Raw genomic sequence first — 22,535 nt, 5'->3', positions numbered from 1 at the left:
CAAATAACTGTCTTAAGCCTCACTCACACTGTGCGAGCCTTCGGCGTGATTTCTGTTAGACTCTGTCCTTTGATCCAAACTACGAAGATACTAGAACCAGTGGCAGACCCAAATGGCACCAGACAAACTGTAATGGGGTCTTTCTGCGATGCCAGTTGTAATATTCCTGGATGAAATAGCACAGTATGCTGCCCCACTGTTTTCTGGATTCTGTGCCCAATCTGCACTGACTGTAACAAACGGAGCCCCCAACACAATGTGAATGGGGTCTTAGAGTGCATTAACATGCGTTTCTTGCAGCTGAAACTTAGTTCCAGTCATCTGACTGAGTTTGCTTCTATATTGTATATTGCAATACAGAACTATCAAGTGATCACAAGGCCACGTCCTCCTGTGGGGATGAAGGCCTCATGCCCACAGCCGCAGTGAAATCAGACTCCGTGCCCCCAAAGACTCTACTATACTCACCTGTTTGGATCCGCCGTGAGTGTCTGAGCCAGCGCGCATGCACAGTACAGCTCATGATGCATCGGCGCTGGGCTATGACACGGATTCCTGCGATACTTCTGCAGTGCTCACTGTGGAAGTATCGCGGGACAGATGGCTTCCATTGACTGCAATGGAAACCATCTGTGTGATTTTCCGCACAAAATAGAACATGCTGCGGTTCTCCCTCGCGAGCAAGAATCGCAATTGATTTCTGCTCGTGGGCAGGGGAGAATCTTTTAACATAGCATGTTATGGACGGACATTGCTGCAATAATCTGTCTGTGGGCATTGGGCCTAAAACAAGGTGAAATAAGACTAAAAAAACAAAGAAGGGAAAATTAAAAGTGTTTAAAAGAAAACCATTTTCAAATTTTTCCAATAAAAATGTAAACCATAAACATAAATGGTTAATTTATATCCATAAATGTATGAATTATTAAAATATTACACTATTTATCCTTCATGGTGAAGAAAAACAAAATACGCGATGTCAGAATTGCAGCTTTTTGGAAACCCCACCTATTCTTTTTTTTTTTTTTTTTTTTTTTTTAAGAATTAAAAATGATTTCTATTCTAAAATGTTCCCAATGAAAACTACAGCTCAAACCCTTGTACCCCCTACAAGAAACTATATAAATGTGATAACGCTGTAATCCTACCGACTCACATAGGGTCAATCTGTGATTTTTACTGGAGCATGAACACTGTAAAAACAAGATTTCAAAAATATTAGTTTTTTTTTTCAAGTACTTTATATGGTACAGGAAATAGTGGCAAGAAAAATACAACTTGTCTCCCAAAAAACAAGAACTTGTACAGCTATGTCCATAGAAAAATGACCAAGTTATGACTTTTGGAAGACGGGGACAAACAAATGAATGAAAACTAGAGATGAGCGAGCATACTCGCTAAGGGCAATTACTCGAGCGAGCATTGTCCTTACCGAGTACCTGCCCGCTTGAAAGAAAAGATTTGGGGTGTCGGCGGGGGAGAGCAGGGGGGAATGGAGGGGAGATCTCTCTCTCCCTGTCTCCCCCCCCCCCCCCCCCTCCCGCTACCCCCTGCTCTGCTCACTCCCGTAACTCACCGCTCACCCACGCCGGCACCCGAATCTTTTCTTCCCAGCGGGCAGGTACTCGCTAAGGACAATGCTCGTTCGAGTAATTGCCCTTAGCGAGTATGCTCGCTCATCTCTAATTAAAACTCAAAAGTCCTTGGTCTTGAAAGGGTTACTTGAGTGACCACACGTAAAGGAAATTCTCCACAGGACTTGGCACCCCTGTCCTTGGGATCAGTGTGGGACCCAGCGGTCGAATCCCAATGATCTGACCCTTATGGTATATCTGGTTGACTGTTAGTAAGAGTATTCTAGGGAAATCCCTTTAACCCCTGGATGGTGATTCCAAGCCGTTCATTGTCAAATTGACAAACATGCAAAACAATATTAAAGATCTGACCTGAGGTTTTTTTTAATAGAAGTATGTTGCCCATTTTTCTGCCAATGTGCCGCATTCTGAATTGACCCCCAAGTCATGTCATTTTTTTCCATTTTAAGCCAGTGATGAAGCTGTAATAAACGTGATTGTCACTGTATTCTCACATCTGGGACTCGGTTGTCTTTGAAAGCATTCTTTTTATGTCACAGCTAGTATCAGAATGTAAAAAGCTTTAGCGCCATGAACAGATGTACTAAACATCTGTAAATCGCTGCATGCACAGTGTGCTCTCGCAGCCTTAGGTCAGCCTTTTGCACTCTCTATGAATTGGCTCTGCTAAATAAAAAGACACAGCAAGAACATCTGTTACACTTCTGCGATCTAGCCGAGTTTTATGGTACTTTTCTTATGATGTCATCATGTTGCTTACCAGCAGATTGCATTGTCTAGTCGCCCGTGGCTCTTTACTTCAATTATCTACATATGACATGCTATATCAAGTGTTATATTTCCTCTTACTTTGGCACCTTGGCAATTTTGAATTGAGGGTGTAAATTACGATAGACTGCGTGAAGAACAGCATTTGAAGACTGATGGATGTTAAAATTTGCTTATATTTCTGTAGGTTAGGATGCCAGACTGTTAGCTGCTGTTTCTTCTTTTTTTTTTCTTTTTTAACTAAAATTACTCTATATGACATTGAAAAGGGGCATCTCTGTCAATGACATCTCTTGTGTGCATATGGCGCTTAGTGGATAGTAACACAACCTGTAGCAAATGCATTGATATTCCTAAAAGGGATTTTTTATTGATGACCTGTCAATAATGTCAATATCACATCAGTGGTGGTCCGACTCCTGGCAGCTCTGCCAGTCAGCTGATTGAAGGGACAGTGGCACTCCTGCAGGCGTCACGTCTCTTCAGTCTTGACAAGGTGAATAATTATTTTGTGCTCTTGAGGGGGATTTATTAAACTTTCTGCAATCACATGGGACTAGCTTGAAGTGTGTCTCCTTTTTTTTTTTTTCTTCGTGCTTTGTTAGCATTGACTGTATGAGAGGGAGTACAAAGCCGCTAACAAGCAGGCAGTGCTCTTGCCAACCCAGTCCGTCCATGGATGGATGGCATTCATGTGAATGGCCCGATGTAATACTATTCTTCACTTGTAGTGGCAGCAGCAGGGAAGCTGAGCAGGCAAGTGCAACTGTGCCCCTTAAAATTAGATGTCTACTTGGGGTCTCAGAAGCTGGACCCTTGGTTTAATTAGGCCTTTAATGTTGTGGTTGGATAAAAATTCATAGCAGGGACTAGTGGAAAAGTCATCTTACCAGAGGATTTCTTTAGCTTCAAGAAGTTATTTTGTAACAAAACTAATAAAATTCAAATGATTTTGTCTGCTTTTTGAAGCATAGTTCCGGCCCAGTACTAGACCAGTTCTTGATTGTCTGAATTGAATGAAACTTTCTATGTGTGATTGTAACATTGATGTAAGTAAGGGATTACAATATCGGAGCAAAAGGTTAATTTATTGCAGAAAACTGACCCCTTGAAGGGTGCCCTGTTGTACCACCTCTAGCTTGGATACAATATGTGATACGGATGGGCATGGAGGCTCTAGTACCCTGTTGTACCACCTCTAGCTTGGATATAAGATGTGATACAGGTGGGCATAGAGGCTCTAGTACCCCTTTGTACCACCTCTAGCTTGGATACAGGATGTGATACAGATGGGCATGGAGTCTCTAGTATCCTGTTGTAGCACCTCTAGCTTGGATATAAGATGTGATACAGGTGGGCATGGAGGCTCTAGTACCCTTTTGTACCACCTCTAGCTTGGATACAGGATGTGATACAGATGGGCATGGAGGCATACAGGTTCTGTATGGTATCCTGCTGCATATCACTTCACATTCGCTGTTACTGGGCCTCTAGATTGTGCAAACTTGTAGGCTGTCGAAGTTTGTATTCCAGATGATCCCATACATGTTTTATTGGTGATAAATCTGGGGACCGGGTAGGTTCCGGAAGTGTGCCAATGTTGTGGAGCCATTCCTGTGACGCCCTTGTGTGTGCGACCAAGCATTATCCTGCTGGGAAATGCCTCTTGGAAGCCGCCATTAGAGGAACACATGTGGCTGCAGGATGTACCGAACATATTGCCGAGCTGTCATTATCCCTCATACCACTATTATGAACACAGCCGTCGTCAGTAGCCAAAATAAACTTGTATTCATTAGTGAAGACAACCTGTTTCCACTCCATAGCAGTCCAGTTTCTTCGTTCTCAACACCACTGGAAACGGACCCTACGATAGGTGGGTGTCAAAGGCAATAATGGACGCTCCAGCCAAACACCTGGAAATGATCCTGACAGACACAGGTGCCTGTAACTATGGTGCCACCGGTCTCTGCATGAAACAGTTGGAGCTGCTTATGCTTCCAGATGATCAGATGATCCTTTGTAGTGGTGGTATGTCGAGGGCATCCTGAACCCGGTCGCTTTGTATGTGTGCCGTCACGCATCCATTGGTCCCAACACCTCCTATCAGCCTGGGTGAAATCTCTTCTCTGCATCGTAGAGGCGTCTAGTGGTCAACAAGCTCTACACAAACAGAAAAAGAGGTCACTACACACAAGGAGCCTTTTATAGGCCAAGGGGGAACCACTTTTAGGGCCTCAGGTGACAAGACCGTTCATCTAATCACCATAACTCTAATCATTTGCATATCTGCCTGAGATGGAACTGCATGCCGAGTTTTACAGCAAAACGGCAACTTCTTCTAGGGGCTTGATGCTTTTTGACAAAGAATGTATTACAATGTAGATTGTTTTATGTTGTGCAAATCTATCAGTCTTCATTAGTATTCTTAGTCCGTGCAGACGGTTCACCAATTGGAAGTACCTGAGAGGCTTAACTGTTACTTATTTATTGTATAATTTTTTAAAATATTGATTTCTAAATTGCAAATGCAGAATATTAAGTACCAGGATAAATCCTATTTTAATTGCATTTCAATCCTGTTTGCGACCTTTGGATGCTAATACCATAGAGCATATCTGGATCGGAAATATATTTTATGCGTATATTTGTTTATTTACAGAATCAAAGAATCCCAGCTGACATGGTGTTTCTGAGGACCTCGGAGAAAACCGGTATGTCTGCTTCTGGAACAACATATGTCATGGACCTGATCACCAACATATCTTTATAGCTGCAGCTTTCATCAAGTAGCAGTTATGAAGGGGTTAGATTTAGTTCTTTGAGCTTTGAAAACTGCTTTAACCCTTTCCAATCCACTGTCTGACCTCTGAAGACATCATAATTAGAGATGAGCGAGCGTACTCGGTTCGGGTGTGTTTGCACTCGAGCACCTCTTTTTCCGAGTAACTGACTACTCGGACGAAAAGATTTGGGGGACACCGGGGGTGAGCGGGGGGTTGCAGAGGGGAGTGGGGGGGGGGGGGAGAGAGAGGGAGCTCCCCCCTGTTCCCCACTGCTACCCCCCGCTCCACCATGCCGCCCCCCGAATCTTTTCGTCCGAGTAGTCAGTTACTCGGAAAAAGCGGTGCTCGAGTGCAAAAACACCCAAACCGAGTACACTTGCTCATCTCTAATTATAATTGAAGGCTGTACAGCTCCGATGTTGGAAAATGTCCGTCGGGGTTCTCTTACTGTATATTGCCAGCCTCTCTGCTGTCAGAGCCTATCAAACGTGTCTCCTTATGCAGTAGTGGCTTTAGCCAGCAGATAGCGCTGTTGTACAATAGCAGAAAAAGAGTAAGTCCCCTAGGAAAACCAGGATACAAATTGGATTGGAAATGGTTAAACTGAGGGGACAACTTTGGTATTGCGATTATCCTTTTTATGAATTAGCATTTTATTTGTGAAGAATCAGATTATTGATTCGCAGTTTTGTCGTCTGTAACTTGAATTATCAATAGTTTGTTAGGTTTTAGCACCTATTATTCAAAGATCTGTCCCACAATTACAAGCTCGGAGAGGTTCAAACCTCAAATCACTGAACCTTAATAATATACCCACGCTGCACCAAGTAATGAATGTTCTCTTTATTAGTTCGTGTAAATGGCTAACACAACCACCATTTAAAGGTTAAAGACACTGGGAGCCTCGCCCACTCATGTCCAGCACCCGTAATGGTGCACTATTGCCCTCTGTCGAGCCCCAGCACTTTACTGGGTCACTGAGGAACTCTCTGCTATCGGCAGCGACAAGGGGTTATCTTTCTGCCACAGGCCACTCACCAACTACACTCAGTATGTCAACTACAGCCTGTTTAATAAACTGCATATTAGAACGCCTCATGTCAAGATGTTAAAATACACACCTGTATATTATGGTCCCCTACCTAGCAGAGGATCGTGTAGGTTGTTCCTAGTAGCATGGCACCAGAACTGTGCCATCGGACTGAAATGAGAAACATCGCTAGTAGCATATTACACAGTGACATAAATTGCAGACAGTAAATACCGTAAACAGCACTGCAGAACACAACCGAGTGATGGATACAGAATACACAGTCCAAGAGAAGATCCTTTTCTTAAAAAATAAAACATTGGCAGTAGGCACACTGGTGGCAACAGTCCAGCATGGCAACTCTGCCCCTGCGGTGTCTCCCATGCCTGTTTCAACATAGTTGTTCTGTGAACACACCTTACAACACATGCTGAGTTATACTTTCACCCTTGTAAGTGGATTTAAGGTGTTGTGCCAACAGTGAATGTTATTTCCTTTCCATAGGATAAGAAGATAACTTTCTGACTGCTGGGACCCGCACTGCCAACTGTTGGGACCCGCACTGATCCCAAGAACATACTGCCACTGCTTTTATGTTAATGAGAATGCCGGACATAACTGAGCGGTGAGGGTCCCAGCAGTCGGCCAGTGGATTGGTGATATCTTTCACTGTTGGCACAACCCATTTAATGTTAATTTTTTTAGATCTACAGCAACCTTTTAGGTTTAAAGGGGTGTTCCAGGACTACCATGCTGGGTCACTACGAGTCTTGCTAATGTAGTTTAGTTACCAGTGTCCAGCCACTCTGCCTCTTCAGTCCTTCATCATGTGACCCGCTGTAATGCGATTTATCCCTCTTCTGCTGACGTCCTCTTCTTGTTTGAAAGGCCTTTAACTTCCGTGTATTCTGGGGATCCTGTGTGGATGGGGTTACATGGGTGAAAGCTTGCACATTTTATACTCCATTGCTAAATTCTGTCGCCACAGCATTTTATTGCTTAAACAGAGATCAATAATGTCTCCATTTGATCAGGGTCTCGGTCATTTCCAGATTTGTGCCAGAGAGAATAGCGAGCTTAACCATGCTATTTTCCCCAACGCAACTGCCAGAAAACTTAACAGAACCCCCTGGTCAAGTGGAGGTTTTAATGGTCTCCTTTTTAGCAAACCTGGTTCTATCCATGTTTCTATCTGAATGTCTTTTTTGGCAATCCGGTATTCTATGAGAAAACCCAGCGCTGAAATTTAAAACGAGGTGTCACCAGGCCCTAATAGTTGTATCAACATGAGTTCAGTCCTAGTATAAGAGATCCAGCTAATTAACACTTGCATGGCTTGCACATAAACCCAGGAATTTATTATTTTATTTCCCAAGAAATGTGCCCACAATTCACAGTCCCGAGTGATACAAGAAAAAGGAATGTGCAACTATAAGACAGTTGCTTTGTATAACATTTCATCAAAGAGGTTGTACCATAAAGATTTAGGATTTCGGGCATATGTCCGGTTTAGATATAACTTAAAGGGGTTTTCAGGGACTTATCTGTTGATGACCTATCCTCAGGAAAGGTCAATAATTGATTGGCAGGGGTCCGGTGATATGGATCCGCATCAATCCGCTGTTCGCTGGGTCCGCTGCCAATTTGAAAAGAGTCAGAAGCAGACTGCTCTGTTCATATTGCAGCTAAACAGGTTGGTATTGCCATAGTTAAGTCTATGAAAACCTTTTTACATCTGGAAATTAAATCTTGTTGCTAGCATCATGTGCACAGTTTCATGCTTAAAGAATTTAATTTTGCGACAATTATTTTTAGTAGTACTGTAACTATATAGTAGAAGGACAGTACACAAAATGGCCCGTAGGGGGCTGTAGACAGGCATTCAGGTACTAGAAATGAAAGAACACTTGTGGGTGTGACAGAAAATAAGATAAAAGTATCAGTTCTTGCCACACTCAGGGGGAAGTTGGCTGAAAGCCAGAATGAGAGGCTGCAGTAGCAGCGGCAGGAACGGCAGGAGCCTGAGGTCCCGTGTGGACCAGACTAGGGCCCGTCACGTGTCTGACAGAGGAGGACACCCTCTAGACATCCCGGTTGTGGGACAGTGAAATGGTGTTATGTTCCTGTATATATTTGCTGTGTGTAAAATAAAACTGGTGGAAGCCAGAATTTGAAGTAATACAGGGGTCCTGAACCTGTATACGCATGAATGGAGAGGAGGGCCATCCTAAAGAGTAAGTTGCCCCAGGTTATGATATATACTGTGTGAGTGAAAATGCTCTTTTTCTGTACTGATTAATTTGGCATTGTACTGAATAAAGACTTCCTACATCAGTAATCAAGATTCCAGCCAGCTGAAAATAACAGGCGCTTTTGAATTGTGTAGCGCCTTAGTAGCTTCATGGTATCGAGTTCAGAATTTAGAAAGTTGTCTAAAAAAGTAGTGAGTGATCTGTAGAAGTGCAGAGCTTTACTGTGAAGAATGACAAATGACTCGAGTGAAGTTTAGCACATACGGCCAGATAAACTTTTATCTGCGGGGCATGAGCAACTGCCAGCAATCTGTCCAAACTACTCTAATCTGTTTCCTTACCTCAGTTCCCATTTCAGTTTTAGCATTTGATTTAACTCAGACTGGAACTGTTTTGACACCTATTTTAAGCTGCTGAATAATATTGCCCTTTTTGTAATCCAGCCATTGCTTTTAGGCTTTAACCCCTCTCAAATACTAGATGGGGAGAGAGAAAACCTTCACAACGTCTCCCTTATCACAGTAAATCAACTTGTTAAAAGACGAAAAAAGTCTTTGAGGATTAGTCAAAGGACTGACGCAAATATGCAATTTACATAATGCCACTGAGCAAATGGCTTATTAAATTTTGCTGAGAGATGGCGCAGAGCTGTAAAAACAATTGAAAATGGCAATTTTCAAATTGCGCTCGCAGAGGCTAGTATGTATTTTGGTACGCAAAATTAACACGCTAGAATGGAGTAAATGATGTCACAAATGCCATCCTTTAATTCTTATTATTGTGCGGCGTGTTAAGGACTTTAGGATTTCGCGTAAATCGCTGATCACGATTTCCAGAATACTGTAAAACAGCACGTTTTAAAATTCTGTGGCAGCTTTTAATATTTTACTGGTGTTGCATTATTGGCAAACGAGAACTTCCTATAGGCAACTCAACCAAATAATTGTAGCTTTTTTTCTGCAACAATCTGTAGTACTGTACATTGCAAATGAAGAGGTGATACATATCTGCAGATTTTATAGCATGCCCTATCAGTTGGGTATTTCTATGGATGTTAAAACTGCAGCAAAATCTACGACAAACGTTATCCACTAATGTCTGAATTTAAAAATGAAAGAGAAATACATCATCTACAAAGGAAAGAAAGTTGAAATTTGTTTTCCTGTGTTTGCCTAGTTAACTTAGATTTTATTTCCAAAAGCAGACCACCTTCATTTTTTTCCCTGAAACACCACCATCTCTACTGCAAAGTGGTTGTTACGTTCATTTGGGCAAGTGACACCAGGCCTGCATGAACGTTACCAGAGAGACAGGACTGCCAACCGGACCCAAAGACTCTCCTTGGATACCAGCACACATAACAGATGGAAATGCTATGAAAGTACGAGGTATTGGTTCGTGAATTGGCCAAGTCACTTATGCCCGCAAGCCACTACAAGGCTCCTCGTTGTTTTGCAGGTTCTTACACTAGCAAGACAACTAACCCCAAGGTGCAGGGAGAATGGCAGAACCCTACCTGTAAGCAGGGTGATCGCCTCGATAAAGGCGGCCGCGTGCTGGAACCTCAGCTCTGACTATCCTTGAAGGAGTAACACACAAAACTGGCACACAGGCAGAACCAGATGGAGCTGGCAGCAGATAGATGCAGAACAGAACGGAGACAAGCTGACATGAAAGTGACAGAAAATAAACATAAAAACAGATGCAGATATGCAGGAAGCTTCATACCGGACATAAGGTCAGTAAACGGACCCAAGACTGAGAGGCAGACAGTATACAGATCAGCTATAGCAAGCATGCAGGAAAACCAAACCAACCAGGCAGAGGGCGGATATTCATCTGCAAACAGACCAGTGGTGATTGGCTAGCAGAGAACACCACACCCAGCCAGCTTAAACATTCCACACCTGTGGGGCTGTGCTGCTAGAAACCTACGTGGTACAACAGATCCCAGCCAGCACAACCCTTACAGTACCTCTCCCTTAAAGAGGGGCCTCTGGGGATACAGGTGCTTAACAGTTGTGAAAATACTCTGTTTTAAATGGGAAGGTTTGTGCACTGCATGCTGATGGGGATGGGAGGGCACTGCTAGCGTAAAAAAAGACGCTACATTACATATAGTATGCAGAACAGAAATCCTACTTTTTAGCTCATGATGTGTGCCTTGGCACTGATCTGCGTAAGTGCATGCTCACACGGGGCAGATTTTCCACAGATTGCTGTGGAGAAAATCTGTGCAAAATTTGACATGCGATGCGGAATTTAAATTCATGGCATGTCAATTAGCTGCAGTGGATTTGCAGTGCAAATTCCACCTCTTCAAATGAAATGGTCAATTCTGCACCAAAATCCTTTTCAAAATCCATGTCTAAACAGACATGGATTTTGCGCTGTAGTTCTGCCGAAGACACAGAACAGCAAATCCTGCCTTGTGTGGACATACCCTTTCCCTGACTTCAACCAGTCTGTCTTCGAATTCCAAGTTGGTGGACGCAGATTGGGCACTACTGTTGCTTTGGCAAAGAAGTATACTTTCAACTCACTGGAACCACCATGGGCACCGCAGTACACCAACTGTCGCATGGGAAAACCAGAGAGTGACTTTCTGGCCTTCTGCTCTATCAAACCATTGGCCTATTTTCACTACATTGATGGCATCATAATCATCTGGATCATCTCCGAGCAAAAAGTAATAAAATTCCATGAGAGATTCAATGCATTTCATCCCTCCATAGACCTGCCATTGAGCTACTCGTATACAGAAATTAACATTTTTATGGTGGTGTCCAAAAAGTTGAACAACTCCAATACAGACATTCCTTAACTGGAAGCTCACTAATCGGCCCACTTACCTCAGATGGGACGTTTCCAAGTCAGACACATTAAAAAGTTAATAGTCTACAGCCAGGCCACCAGATACAACCGGATAAGCTCTAACCCTGCAGGCAGGGGTGAAATTTATACCATCTTAAAGGGACATTTTTCAATCAGGTCTACCATCCTATCTCAATTGATGATCAGATCAATAGGGTCACCAGGATACCCAGAAGTCAACTACTCCAATACACAGAGAAGGAAGAAAATGATTATGTACCTCTAGTGACCCAAATCTCCTTTTATGTTACAGGCAACTTCCAAATTTTAGGAACTTTATAAACAGAAGTGCATTGTCCTCCGACACACAAAAAGGAACTTATCCATGTAATGCAAGAAGCTGCAGAACCTGCACTATAAGATCCCGGGGACATTCACATGTTATACATCCAATGTTGTGTATCTGATCCTGTGTAGTTAATATCCCGTTTGGGGGGCTTTATGTTGGAGAACTAGAACAAAAACTGAAAGCGAGGATGAGATCTCATCGCCATGCGAATAAACAAAGAATGACTGAATTACTTGTAGCGACGCATTTTTCTAGCCACGGAAACAACGTAGAACATGTGAAAGTTACCATATTAAAAGACAACTGCAAATCTCAATGTCATAGAAGAATTTGGGAGTACAAATGTATCACTCAACACAGGCCTGAAGATTTCAGAAGGCTTCATGGTAGAGTGGACCAGATGAGAAATCCGGAGTGGAAATAACACACAGGCCTGCTGACCCCTAACAACAATTTACAGACCATAAAACTTTCGGATCCTTATCAGTGGGCTATTTAAGTATTTACTCCTCTAGTCATCCTGTTCTGGTATTGTTTTAAGTGCAAATTAATCACACCATGTCTGTGCCCTTTTTATATGAATGTATTTATATATAATATGCTTTTTTGGATCTATTCTATTATGCGTATGGAAGAACCCTGAGTAGGTTTGAAAGCTCGCTGTAACATCATATCTTTTTGTTAGCCAGTAAAAGGTATCATATCTACAGGATTACTTTCTTCTCCATAAGAGAAACCATCACATTGAGGCAAGTGTGTTATGGCCAAAGCCTTTCCTGCATATAGCTTTGAGGACTTAAACCGTTACATTGGCATAAGTCTACTACATATGCCTCCCACTTGTAGATTTACACATCTAGTGGTAAACAAAGGGCACCAGCAACATTCAATGTACCATTTAGCAGATTTCGGCCTTATGCAAACAGCTACTGTATGTACATTTTGACCCATATGGCCCTTCATATTGGTACCCTGATTTCGGTTTACTGATACAAGGTGCTAACCAGCTGTTTCGACTGAAGTGGACAGGTGCAGACGCTTATGCACAGCTCTTAGCTTTGAGGGTCCTTGGAGTAACCCATCCAATCACAACCTCCTCTCCATTGAGTGGCGTTCATATGCGCCATATTTTTTCTATAAATGGGTATCTTGTGGATATAGCATAAATGTTTCAAATGCGAAGGTGCCGTTTGGTAATCCAGCCTCAGGTTTTCCTTTTATGTTCTGCGGTATAGTTAGGCTTTCATTTACCCTTTTTGTGAAACTGTTTTGGAAGGAAAAAAACGGACTCCACGCCAAAAGGTAGAAAACAAGGATAAAGCTGGAGCGCTCGAGAAAGCTTGTGAGCTTCTTGTTGATGAGGAGCTCATCCATTCTAGAAGTTGAACTGCTTACTTCTTCCAAGGGTGGGTTTTACCTGTTTAGCTCCTGGAAGGAGGACACTAAATTTTTAACAAGTTGCTGAAAAGAGAATTCAATGACATATTGATTCGTCTTTTTTATATGTTAAGTACTTTAAGGACATTTGCTAATTACATAATTTTCTTTGTAAACTTAGCGTCACAACAAAGGTTGTCAATAGATCTTATTCCCTGCCAGAAAATGTGCAGACGTTACACATGATAGAAGGAGAATGCATGGAAACCAGAGGTTCAGTATACTGTGGGCTACTGTTTCATCTTGTCTGTACTGGACTTTATACAGGAGGCCTGTGGTCTTCTGTAGCTTTGTATTCAGAGAACAGTAGTGAATGCAGATGTGTCCAACCTTAAAGGTGATGAATGCCTGTTACATTCTGTGTATGGCCTCATGTCCACGGGCAGGTTTGATTTCCGGGATCCGCGTGGGAGAACCCGTGCGGATGATCGGGAGTTCAAGCCGCCCATAGACAATAATGGGTGCCCGCAGCTTAACAAGCATGCAGGCTTGTTCTCGCAGCATGCTCCATTTTGCTGTGGATCGCGCAGGGACGGCATCCATTAAAGTCAATGGAAGCTGTCCGATCTGCGGCACACCCGGAACTGTCACTCCGTGTGTGCTGGGGGTACCCCGGGAAAGCGGGAGATTTAACAAAAAAAAATCCTCCACTCCGCATGTGTGGGGGTGGGGTATGCTTGCCGGCGGCGGGCCCGCCCACATGCACGGAGGAGATGCTGGACGACCCGCACACATCCGGACTGGTAAGTAATGTCCTCATGCCGCGAGCACGGTGGGATCTCGTGGCGGGGCTCCCGCCAACAGAACTCGACCCACCCGTAGAGTATGTACCAAGCAGCTAACCCCCCTCTATATTAAGAGGCTGTGTGAGTGGCTGTCTCATCGGTGTCCCTCACAGGTGTAATTCGCTCCCTGATTTGGTAGTCAGCTACCTGCATGTTGAGATGATGCATCTATATGCACTCCTTACTCAGTAAGTATATGGCCATTTTCTGTGATGGTTTTTATGTTTTTATATTTCCCCTCCTGTGATGTTATTACAGCGACTTCCATGCAGTGCAGCCCTCTGATTAGTTACCAGCACCATATTGATGGTGAAATTCTTTGGTTTCACATTCACATTAATCCCATGATGCATCAACACAGCATTAGCTAGAAGATATGCCATTTCTGCCTGCTGGGAGGACAGTTTAATTATCATTACCTTCTATATTCACAGAAATAAACTACAGATCACAAGTATACAATCAGGAGGATAAGCTGTAATCGCCTCTATTATAACTGTGATAGGAGCTGTGTGATTGTCAGCAGTCACTGTGATAGGAGTGCCTGCGTCCCCCTCTAGGCTGTTTTTGTGGTAGGCCCCATGTAACAGCATCACACAGATTGGGAAATCAGGCAGCAGATAGGAAGGAATAAACAAGGTAACACTAGCTACATAATGAAAAATAAATCACCGGAGTGGCCCATTAACTTTTCTGAATTGCATTAAGCTATACAATTTGTCATGATTCTAATTAAACACAGTCTTGCGCCATCCAGTAAAAAAAGTATATGTTAAACATAATTCTTTTCACATGGGAGTCTATGGCGTGTGTAAAAGGCATGCATCACAGCATCCATTGGAGGTATGCATTTCCTTTCCTTCTTGGGCTCTACTCACATGTGCATCAGAGGTTCCATTTGGAGCTTCTGGTGCAAATTCAGCCAAAATCCCAGAGGGAATTGTGCAGCATGTTGACCATTATGGTCAGTAGGATCCATTCATTGCCATTTAGTTCAAGCAAGGATTCTGTTTTCCTGCTTCCACGAAGGAACAGAAAAATGGAAGCTCTGAATGCAGATGTGAACAGAGGCTTACATGTTTGTTTAACATCTTGCATCAACATCTTGAACTATTTTGGATTTGGAGAGAAGTTAAGGAAGGACACATCTGAAGTTACTGACAGTCATGGGAAATACATGCAAAGGGGTCTTGGCTGGCCACAAGTGGGAGGAGTTTCTGCAATTTTAGTGCAAAAACATATGGTTTGCGGGCGTTCCTGGCTGTTTTAGCGTAGTCCTGTGACTGTGGTTTAAATGTCACGGATTATGTGAGCAGCTATGAAAGTTCTTATTATACACATAGACTTTAATCCTGTTGGATTTTTTGAATGTGTTTGAAGTGGGAACAGAGAAGCATTGTGGACCCATTCATTCTTTTTTTCTTTTTTTTCAATCTTTGTGAAACAAAACCATAAGCACAAGGGGTACTATGCAGGAAAACCAAAAGACAAGGCAAGGCAGGAGTGTGGTCAAGAACAAGGCTGAGATCAAGATCAAACACAGTAGCAACACACAGGAACAAGAGACAAGAGAAAGAAGTGTAGAGCACCCCAATCACCGAGCAGAGCATGGCAGAATTGCCACAGTGTAGAAGTGCACTTTGGTGAAGTGTAGGAGTCAAAGCGGGAGTGTAGGGTGCATCCAGTTGTCTAGCCACCAAGCAAAGCTATCGCCATCCGCCCAATGTATTCTGGTTGTGAAACCAAGTGAGGTGATGAACATGTCTCACTCTTAAAATTCTTTCCCTTTTTTGCCCCTTTCTTCCCCCAATACAACTAATTTGTTCCCCTCATGTCCACCTCAGTGTGTATACCACAATATGGATAGTATATCACTACAAAGTAAACTGTGTAAGTGTATATAGTTATATTAGACTGAACGATTACTGAATTAGGAAAACCTACTCAATAGCAGGTTAGTTCACCTTTTTGGGCAATCACGGGCTTTGGATATCAGGAAATAGATTCCACAAAGTGGCAAACATCCTCCATACTCAACTCGACAAAGGCACTGACTGCAGCAGCTCTGTCAGTTGGTGCATATTTTGACGGTAAGTGGGAACAGATCTCTTAGCCATTTCCATATTATCCTAAGGATGTTCAATGGGATTAAAGTCAAGTCAGTTTGGGGCCTAGGCAGTGTAGAAAATGAATTGCCACGTTCCTCCAACCAATCCCTAGTGATCTGAGCTCGATGAGATGGAGCATTATCCGGTTGAACGATGGTCAGGGAAGACTTGCTGCAGCTAATAGGCCCCTGTAGCATGCACCATTCAAGGATTGTGGTAGGATGACAAACACTCCCAGTCCATGCCAGGAAAACATTCTCCAGACCATAACAGCAGCACCATTGGCCTGATGAACCCTAATGGTGAACCCATCACCCATAATATACTGCTTCATGCTGTTTACACCAGATGCGTATCCGACCATCTGTATGGTTCAGCCTCAAATGTGATTTGTCAAACCAAATGACCTACTGTGTCCAAGATCCATTGATGTCTTTCCTGGGATGACACTAGGTGGTGTTGGTCATGTGGGGTCATTAGGGGCAGCTTTGTTAGCAGAGGAGAGGTCAGCACATTATCTAAGAAAAGATAAAGACATGGCTATCACGTGGTATCATGTGACTGATCACAAGATGTTACGCACTACCAATTCCGAACGCAGTGATTAAGGCCGGGTTCACACCAACGGGTCGGAATCCGAATGCGGATGGTTGGCATGCGTACCTCATTTTTCTGTAATGCAGATGACCGCTGTGGCTCGCTGTCAGTCATGCACAGTACAGTTTTGTTTTCCTCCAATGCTTGCATTTCCTGTGCCATCGCGATGACGCAGGTACCTGCAGCACATATGCAATGTTAATTGCGTATGAGCTGCGAGTTGGACAGCCTCCATTGACTTTCATGGAGGCTGCCTGCGGAAACGAGAACATGCTGCGATTTTTCTTCCGCTCGCAGAATACGCAACTTGTATTCGGAAGTGTAAGGAAAAAGTGAAGGTTCATGTCTTTCAATGCCTGGGTTTTACTGCGAATCCTCTGTACGGGCGGCGATCACGGATTCCTCAATTACAATCTGTCCTTGTGAGACCCCCTACATGGTATAGTATAGACTATATATGAAACGCCTCTTTCGAAAAGTGAATCCTTTTTCTTCTATGACCCGTTCTAGCTGTTCTCCTGGGTTTCGTAGCATTGTATGTTATCTGTATAGCTATCATTCTATTATATCTGCATGCAGTAATCTCATTAGCATAGCCCCCATTATATGTTTGGGTCTTGCAGCAGTATTGTATTCTCCACACTTACATTGTATCAATATAACATTCTGGCCACAATTTGCCCACAAATGAATCTTTCCTTGCCAACATATGCCTCCTGCAACAAGTACATGCCGTATTTGAGACACGTACCCACTTTAATTAAACCGTAGCGTTGCTGCATTTAGATATATTCCATAAAGTATTTAATACGACAACATACTGCTTAAACACAAACGTCAATAAAGAAATCCTCAAATATATGCAGTGTGATCAAGCGCGGATTAAAAGCATCTGTGCTCTCGTCAATAAAGAATTGTGATTAGTTCGGCACGATCATATTGAAAGTGTATTAATACGCAGGATCCTATTGGCCCATCAGCTGATTGTTTAAAATGTAAATGAATCTGTTGATGGATCTGGTGACTGATGGCTTAAATTCCAATTAATCAATTGCTTCATCAGTTTCCTAATTTAGATCAAATATCTCTTGTGTGAACATAGTTCGTTCTCCGGTATTAGCAGAAATGAATGCTTTCGAACTCATTTTCATCAATCTCTTATTTATGTCAATATGCTTTTCTCCGGCGTCCCAGGTGATGACATTACAGCTTCAATGTTTGCAATATAGAACACTTCTTTTTATCCGTTACCATCAAAGCTGAATTTACTTTGACACCAGCCTGTACCCTTTTAATGTTCCCTTTGTCACTAAGCACAGCGCGGAAATGTTTTACAAATGAAGTTCCGGGGATTTGATATACATCGTTTTAATGTCTGCTTTTCTCCTGGTTTGGTTAAGTTTCTTTTTTTTAATTTTTATTCCTTCCTTCACTTTTTATTGGTCCTAGATAGGTTCCAGCAATTTATGACACATCCATCATGCCGTTTTTCACAAAAGCTTATCCATTACAGTAGCAACACACGACCCGGGCTCTTGTGCGTGACATTCATACCGGCTTATCTTAATTTGATTGCCATGAAAACCATCGTTTTCTCACAACTCTTGTCAATTATACAAAATCAAATCAAGTATTCATAAGTAGAGGGTAACAGGATCCGGGCAGGAAGATTTAATAATTCAGTTTTGCTGAGGCTTAACCGGCGTTTGTTGTAGCTAATGTTCGCCGCTGTAAAAAATTTATTTGATACAAGTCTTCAGAGATAAAGAGAAGGCAGGCAACATATTTTCCCTTAAGTTAGGTTTTCTACTTTGTGCACAGGTTATGTTATAAAAGTATAATGAGGCACAGGGGTTGGTTACAGAATTTAGCTTTAATTAGTTTTAGAACAGAAAAAAAAAATTCAGACTTTTTTTTTTGACTGGTTTGCTTCGATGCCACTTTTTTCTACTGTTCACACTTTTCATAAAACTGTTTATTCTATATATTGTAAGTAAAATGCATAAAAAGTGCAAGCAAATACACAAGCCCTTCATGGAATAGCAAAGTCATTTTATGGTCCGACTATTTGCAGGGTGTTTCTTGCATCTCCTATTAGACCTCCTTCTCACTGGGCGGAATCACCGCGGCATTCTGCAACAGAGTGCACAAAGCAAACCGGGAGGAAATCCGCCATGACGAGATCTGCATCTACATGGTTCGGATTTGGCCACGTTTTTCATTGCAGTCGAGAGATGATACCCTTGTAGTTCAAGAGTAGAATTCGGCAGCATGGTTCCACGGCATAAATGGACATGCTGCGGATTTAGAACCCACAACGTGTTTTCAAAACGCTGCAGATTCGGCGTGGAGAATTTACGCTCCAGGTAAAGAAGCCTCCCCATGGCTTGCAAGGTAAATGCTGTGGAATTACTGTTGCATTTACTGCCTCAGTGAATGGAAATTGAGTGCTGTGCTTTCCCAGGCTTTGGATGCAGTCTGCTATGTAAGCATTCCTTCTCAGCGGAGGAGGGCCTTCCCCTTGTGTATTACTTCAAGTAAGCAAAGAAGACACGTTTTTTTGACACTCGAAGTAGCAGATACAATATTCACAAAAATTAAGGAGGGGAAAGAGCAGGGAGACGTAGGCTTTCTTCTCTGTGAATGTGATGCAGAATTTGCACTGATTCCACAGCAAATCTGCATCATAAAGTGTATACCGTACTGCATGGATTTAAAATCTGCATCACTGAAAAAAAGTGATATGTCGCTTCCTAGTGTGGGTTTCAGATGGAATCGGCGTTGGGAAATACGCATCTGGATTTGTCCCTTTTAACTGGACTAAATCTGCATGTGAATCCACGGCTGCTACAAATTAAAATCCACATCAGAAATCTCTGTTATATGTATGGATTCCTGATGTGGTTTTACTGTGGACATAGCATTACAATGAGAACACAACGCCGTGGGTTTTGGATGACTAAAAACACTGCTACAGAATTGCTGACTATGCTTCCTACTTCCTGTCCCTACAGAATTGCTGACTATGCTTCCTACTTCCTGTCCCTACAGAATTGCTGACTATGCTTCCTACTTCCTGTCCCTACAGAATTGATGACTATGCTTCCTCCTTCCTGTTCCTACAGAATTGCTGACTATGCTTCCTACTTCCTGTCCCTACAGAATTGCTGACTGTTTCCTTCTTCCTGTCCCTACAGAATTGCTGACTATGCTTCCAACGTCCTGTTCCTACAGAATTGCTGACTATGCTTCCTACTTCCTGTCCCTACAGAATTGCTGACTATGCTTCCTACTTCCTGTCCCTGCAGAATTGCTGACTAGGCTTCCTACTTCCTGTTCCTACAGAATTGCTGACTAGGCTTCCTACTTCCTGTTCCTACAGAATTGCTGACTATGCTTCCTACTTCCTGTCCCTACAGAATTGCTGACTATGCTTCCTACTTCCTGTCCCTACAGAATTGCTGACTAGGCTTCCTACTTCCTGTCCCTACAGAATTGCTGACTATGCTTCCTACTTCCTGTCCCTGCAGAATTGCTGACTAGGCTTCCTACTTCCTGTTCCTACAGAATTGCTGACTAGGCTTCCTACTTCCTGTTCCTACAGAATTGCTGACTATGCTTCCTACTTCCTGTCCCTACAGAATTGCTGACTAGGCTTCCTACTTCCTGTCCCTACAGAATTGCTGACTAGGCTTCCTACTTCCTGTCCCTACAGAATTGCTGACTATGCTTCCTACTTCCTGTCCCTGCAGAATTGCTGACTAGGCTTCCTACTTCCTGTTCCTACAGAATTGCTGACTAGGCTTCCTACTTCCTGTTCCTACAGAATTGCTGACTATGCTTCCTACTTCCTGTCCCTACAGAATTGCTGACTAGGCTTCCTACTTCCTGTCCCTACAGAATTGCTGACTAGGCTTCCTACTTCCTGTCCCTACAGAATTGCTGACTAGGCTTCCTACTTCCTGTCCCTACAGAATTGCTGACTACGCTTCCTACTTCCTGTCCCTACAGAATTGCTGACTATGCTTCCTACTTCCTGTCCCTACAGAATTGCTGACTATGCTTCCTACTTCCTGTCCCTACAGAATTGCTGACTATGCTTCCTACTTCCTGTCCCTACAGAATTGCTGACTATGCTTCCTACTTCCTGTCCCTACAGAATTGCTGACTATGCTTCCTACTTCCTGTCCCTACAGAATTGCTGACTATGCTTCCTACCTTCTGTCCCTATAGAATTGCTGACTATGCTTCCCACTTTCTGTCCCTACAGAATTGCTGACTATGCTTCCTACTTCCTGTCCCTACAGAATTGCTGACTATGCTTCCTACTTCCTGTCCCTACAGAATTGCTGACTATGCTTCCTACTTCCTGTCCCTACAGAATTGCTGACTATGCTTCCTACTTCCTGTCCCTACAGAATTGCTGACTATGCTTCCTACTTCCTGTCCCTACAGAATTGCTGACTATGCTTCCTACTTCCTGTCCCTACAGAATTGCTGACTATGCTTCCTACTTCCTGTCCCTACAGAATTGCTGACTATGCTTCCTGCTTCCTGTTCCTACAGAATTGCTGACTATGATTTCTGCTTCCTGTCCCTACAGAATTGCTGACTATGCTTCCAACGTCCTGTCCCTGCAGAATTGCTGACTATGCTTCCAACGTCCTGTCCCTGCAGAATTGCTGACTATGCTTCCAACGTCCTGTCCCTGCAGAATTGCTGACTATGCTTTCTACTTCCTGTCCCTGCAGAATTGCTGACTATGCTTTCTACTTCCTGTCCCTGCAGAATTGCTGACTATGCTTTCTACTTCCTGTCCCTGCAGAATTGCTGACTATGCTTCCAATGTCCTGTCCCTGCAGAATTGCTGACTATGCTTCCAACGTCCTGTCCCTGCAGAATTGCTGACTATGCTTTCTACTTCCTGTCCTTGCAGAATTGCTGACTATGCTTCCTACTTCCTGTCCCTACAGAATTGCTGACTATGCTTTCTACTTCCTGTCCCTGCAGAATTGCTGACTATGCCTTCTGCTTCCTGTCCCTGCAGAATTGCTGACTATGCTTTTTTGCTTCCTGTCCCTGCAGAATTGCTGACTATGCTTCCTGCTTCCTGTCCCTGCAGAATTGCTGACTATGCTTCCTGTCCCTGCAGAATTGCTGACTATGCTTCCTGCTTCCTGTCCCTGCAGAATTGCTGACTATGCTTCCTGCTTCCTGTCCCTGCAGAATTGCTGACTATGCTTCCTGTCCCTGCAGAATTGCTGACTATGCTTCCTACTTCCTGTCCCTGCAGAATTGCTGACTATGCTTTCTACTTCCTGTCCCTGCAGAATTGCTGACTATGCTTTCTACTTCCTGTCCCTACAGAATTGCTGACTATGCTTCCTGCTTCCTGTCCCTAACTCTGTTAAGACCTTGTTAACACATGAAGTGTCAGCTTTGCATCAGATTTTTCCCATTGCACCTCCAATTGCTCTTTTTTGCCCACTGGAGTCTTGCCTTCTGTTTCTCTTTAATGGCCCTCAAACTGGTTGTCTGCTGTTATAGCCTACCCATGATAAGCAATGAGGAGTCGTGTATCCCAACAAACTAGTTGGAACACCCAAACTGAGTTCAGCTGCTGTTTTCTTGACTGTTTATGTGAATGATCTTAATATCCTCTTCTGACTCCTTTTGTCATGGAGTTGCTTACTTTCACAGGATCACATTTTGCAGGATGTGATTCCTTGATCACCCCATTTTCAGTATGCTTGCAAAGTCATTGCACTAGAAAACTACAAGGTTGGCGTGTTTTTTAAATTACAGGCCCTAGCTAGTCTAGCACCGATAACCATCACTCATTCAAAGTTGCTCCGATAACTCCCATTCTAATGTGGATTCACGCTGAAGCTGATCCTCAGAAAAATTGCTCAGTTGACTTTATGTTGCACTCCAGAGTCACATGTCTGATATTCACACAGACCAGCTCCAATCGTAAAAGGGCAGGTGTCTTATTAAAGGAGCCATTCAGTGTG

General features: G+C 43.1%; 1 protein-coding gene across 4 annotated transcripts in view; it reads left to right on the top strand.

Annotated features, from left to right (window-relative positions):
* Positions 1 to 22,535, top strand: part of ATP9B (ATPase phospholipid transporting 9B (putative)) — a 265,069-nt gene that overhangs the window by 47,982 nt on the left and 194,552 nt on the right. For all 4 annotated transcript variants that reach the window (XM_066579467.1, XM_066579466.1, XM_066579464.1 and 1 more), the window contains exon 7: positions 5,026 to 5,077. In XM_066579467.1, the coding sequence (XP_066435564.1) occupies positions 5,026 to 5,077 (52 nt within the window). The remainder of the gene's footprint in view (positions 1 to 5,025; positions 5,078 to 22,535) is intronic.

Source organism: Eleutherodactylus coqui, chromosome 9, assembly GCF_035609145.1.
Source record: "Eleutherodactylus coqui strain aEleCoq1 chromosome 9, aEleCoq1.hap1, whole genome shotgun sequence".
In the NCBI taxonomy this organism is placed as follows: Eukaryota; Metazoa; Chordata; class Amphibia; order Anura; family Eleutherodactylidae; genus Eleutherodactylus; species Eleutherodactylus coqui.
This window is presented reverse-complemented; position numbering and strand designations above follow the sequence as displayed.